The 2,759-nt window shown below is 55.0% G+C and overlaps 1 protein-coding gene across 1 annotated transcript; it reads right to left on the reverse strand.

The window, feature by feature from the left end:
- Nucleotides 1-340: 340 nt before the first annotated feature.
- LOC124544212 lies at nucleotides 341-2,178 on the reverse strand. Its single transcript, XM_047122675.1, has 2 exons — nucleotides 637-2,178; nucleotides 341-553 (listed from the first exon to the last, which is right to left on the reverse strand). The coding sequence occupies exons 1-2, from the start codon at nucleotides 2,176-2,178 to the stop codon at nucleotides 341-343; spliced, it is 1,755 nt and encodes a 584-aa protein (XP_046978631.1).
- Nucleotides 2,179-2,759: the final 581 nt, after the last annotated feature.

Here is a 2,759-nt window from a genome sequence, read left to right on the forward strand (position 1 = left end):
CTCGAATCGGATGTAGCGGTGATCCGATAGAGTTTCCGCCTCCTCCTCTACTCTCCAGTTCCGCACTATGCGAGCCACCACAGGGGTGGCGAACGATACGTCCACCACGGAACCCCCCTGTTGGCGAACGCAGGTGTGAACCTGCCCCCTGTTGAGAAGGGACAGGTTGGAGAGCAGGGCCCACACTTGAACGGCCCTCCCTCGCGGATTCGTAGCGGGGTTGCCCCAGGCACGCGACTTCGCGTTTAAGTCACCGAGAACCAGTGTCGGTTTCGGCGACTGCCTGGCCATCGCAGCTCTGACAAAGCCGAGATATGTCTCGAACTCAGCCAGGCTGCGGTTAGGGGAGAAGTACGTACCGACGATGGCGTACTTCCCCCACCCCACCACTACGTAGCCCGAGCCCCTCTCGATGAGTGAGAGGGGGGGGCCCCGTTCCACTCCTCGCGAGGACCGCCACGGTGCCGTCCACGTCCCCTACCCAATGAGTTAAGGGAGGAACGTAATAGGGCTCGCAGGCCACAGCCAGGTCAATCCCCCACTCCGCCATGGACTGCAGCAGTAGATCCTGAGCCCCGGCGCAGTGGTTGAGATTAGTCTGAAGGAAGCTGAAGTCGGCACTCATGTTGACATTGCAGCTTCCTCCTCGGCCTGGCGCCGTCCGACGTTGTTGGTGGTCTGGGTAGCGAGGACCACCTTACCTTTCGTGATGGGGGGGTTACATTCTTTCGACCCCATCACGTGCCCGGAGGGCTTTCCGGCTTCTGCGCACACCGCGCAGCGCAGCTTCCCGGTGCATTCAGCCGATTTATGACCTTCAACGCCGCACCGGAAGCAAAGGTTCCCTCGATCCGCATTGAATGGGCATAATATCCTAGTATGGCCAAGGCCCATGCACTTGTAGCAGCGCAAAGGGCGCTGCTCTAGCACGCATACCCTGGCCGAGCTCCACCCAACCAAGAGACGACCGGCGTCAGACAGTTTCTTTGCCGCAGCTATTGGACATGCCACGCGGACCATACCCATGTAACCGGGCCCACGTGCAATCTCTCCACATCTTAGGTCTTCAGGGGCACAATTGCCCTCGCGGGCGACTGCGGCGATAATCTTATCTTTGGTGACGGAGTCATCTAGCCCCGTCACCTTAATGTCCACTTTTTTTACGGGATGAACGACGCTGGCCACCCCATCCAACACTGTGCGGAGCTTATCGGCTAGTTTTTCGGCCTGGTCCGACTGTGCTCTCGGCAGCTCCAGCACCCTGGCTCCCGTCGCGGAGCGTCGGATTTTTAACCCTCCATTGATGCCGAGTTCTTGCAGTTTAATGCCTTGCTCAGCGCGCTCCAAGATCTGAGCATATGTGACACCTTTCTGCTCCGCTTCAGGCTGCAGCGTAACCACTACTGCAGCTGTACGAGGAGCAGTCAGCTTAGGCTTGGCCGCTTGAGGTGTCTTAAGCACCGTGTTCGCCACCGTGGCATTTGTTCCAGCCGGAGAGTGAGCCTGTTTCCCCTTCTTCGCCTTTTTTACTACAGTGGACCAGGACATTTCCTGGACCACCTGAGGCGGAATTGTCTCCGACACGAGCGAGGCGCTTGAACAGCCAGCAACAGGTGCCGGTGGGGCAGCTGATGGAACCCGCTTAGGTAGGGGTGCAGAAGTCAACGGTGGAGCCGAATTGACTGCCTGCGCTCGGGACACAGCAATTTGCTGTGCTGATTCCCGCCTCTTATCAGCAGCTAATGGTGGGCGCTGTATTTTAGCCGGAGGAAGGCGTTCCTCCAATTCGGCAAATCGGGCGTTTATCATAAGGCCTATCGACGATATAATTGAGGCTTTTATATTATCCACCGCCCGAGCATCGTGTGCAGAGCTGGTGGATGCCTCATTGACCACAGCGACCTTGGACCGCATCTCCGCAAAATCGCGACGGTGAGCCTTCACCTCGGCCTTGAGGCTGTCCACCTCTTTGCGCAGGCGTCCGTTATCAGCGCGGAGCTTTCGAGTCTCCTCGGCTTCCGTCCGAGACGCTAAGGCATCTACAATGGCCTGTAGTGCAGCCGCCGACTCCCTCAGCTTTTTGCCAAATCCTCCTTTTAAATTGGAGGACTTTTGTGCCACCTCCAAAATGAGGGCTGCGCTTCGACCAGCCTGTGCGCGAAGTTCCTCGGCGCCCATTTTTGTGGGATCCTTGGTGTGGACATCCGAGGAAGAAGATTCCTCGGAGTCCAAAACAGCCTGAGGAGGTTCCTTACGAAACGCTCGACTACGAAGCTATCGTTCGAAGGCCTCCTCTCTAGCCTCATTGGCCTTGGCCTTCAGCTCAGCCTTAGCCCGAGCAAGACCACTTCCACGACCTTTAGCAGTTTTGCCGCGAATAGCAGGCTTGCTTTTTGCAGCCATCCTCATCTCTGTCTCCGTATCGGAATCGGAGTTAAAAATAACGAGGCCCTCATATGGCCTTTTTCGGCGAATTAGTGCATCGGACGATAATTCAGTATCGACTTCCATCGCCAAGAACAAACAACATAAAAAACAACGAAACAAACAATATATGTATTTATATCAATATAAACCTGTAACAATAAATATGGTCTAAAAAGACCACTTAACAACAACAAATCCAATCCGTAAGCAAAACAAGTGTCCGATAAACAAAGCAAATAGTCGAGATGTGACGTCAGAGATAACGAAAACCAGTTCTCAAGCCAGATGTCGTTTAAATTCCTCAAGTCGTAATATTTAATCGCAATATTCAA

This window comes from Vanessa cardui, chromosome 4, assembly GCF_905220365.1.
Source record: "Vanessa cardui chromosome 4, ilVanCard2.1, whole genome shotgun sequence".
Classification (NCBI taxonomy): Eukaryota; Metazoa; Arthropoda; class Insecta; order Lepidoptera; family Nymphalidae; genus Vanessa; species Vanessa cardui.

Bases quoted from the DNA above. Each gene is read 5' to 3' on its own strand.
- LOC124544212 (XM_047122675.1), bottom strand. From the start codon at position 2,178: ATGGGCGCCGAGGAACTTCGCGCACAGGCTGGTCGAAGCGCAGCCCTC. The intron at 554-636 runs GCAATGTCAACA...CTACTGCTGCAG, and splicing joins GCCAGGCCGAGGAGGAAGCT to TCCATGGCGGAGTGGGGGAT.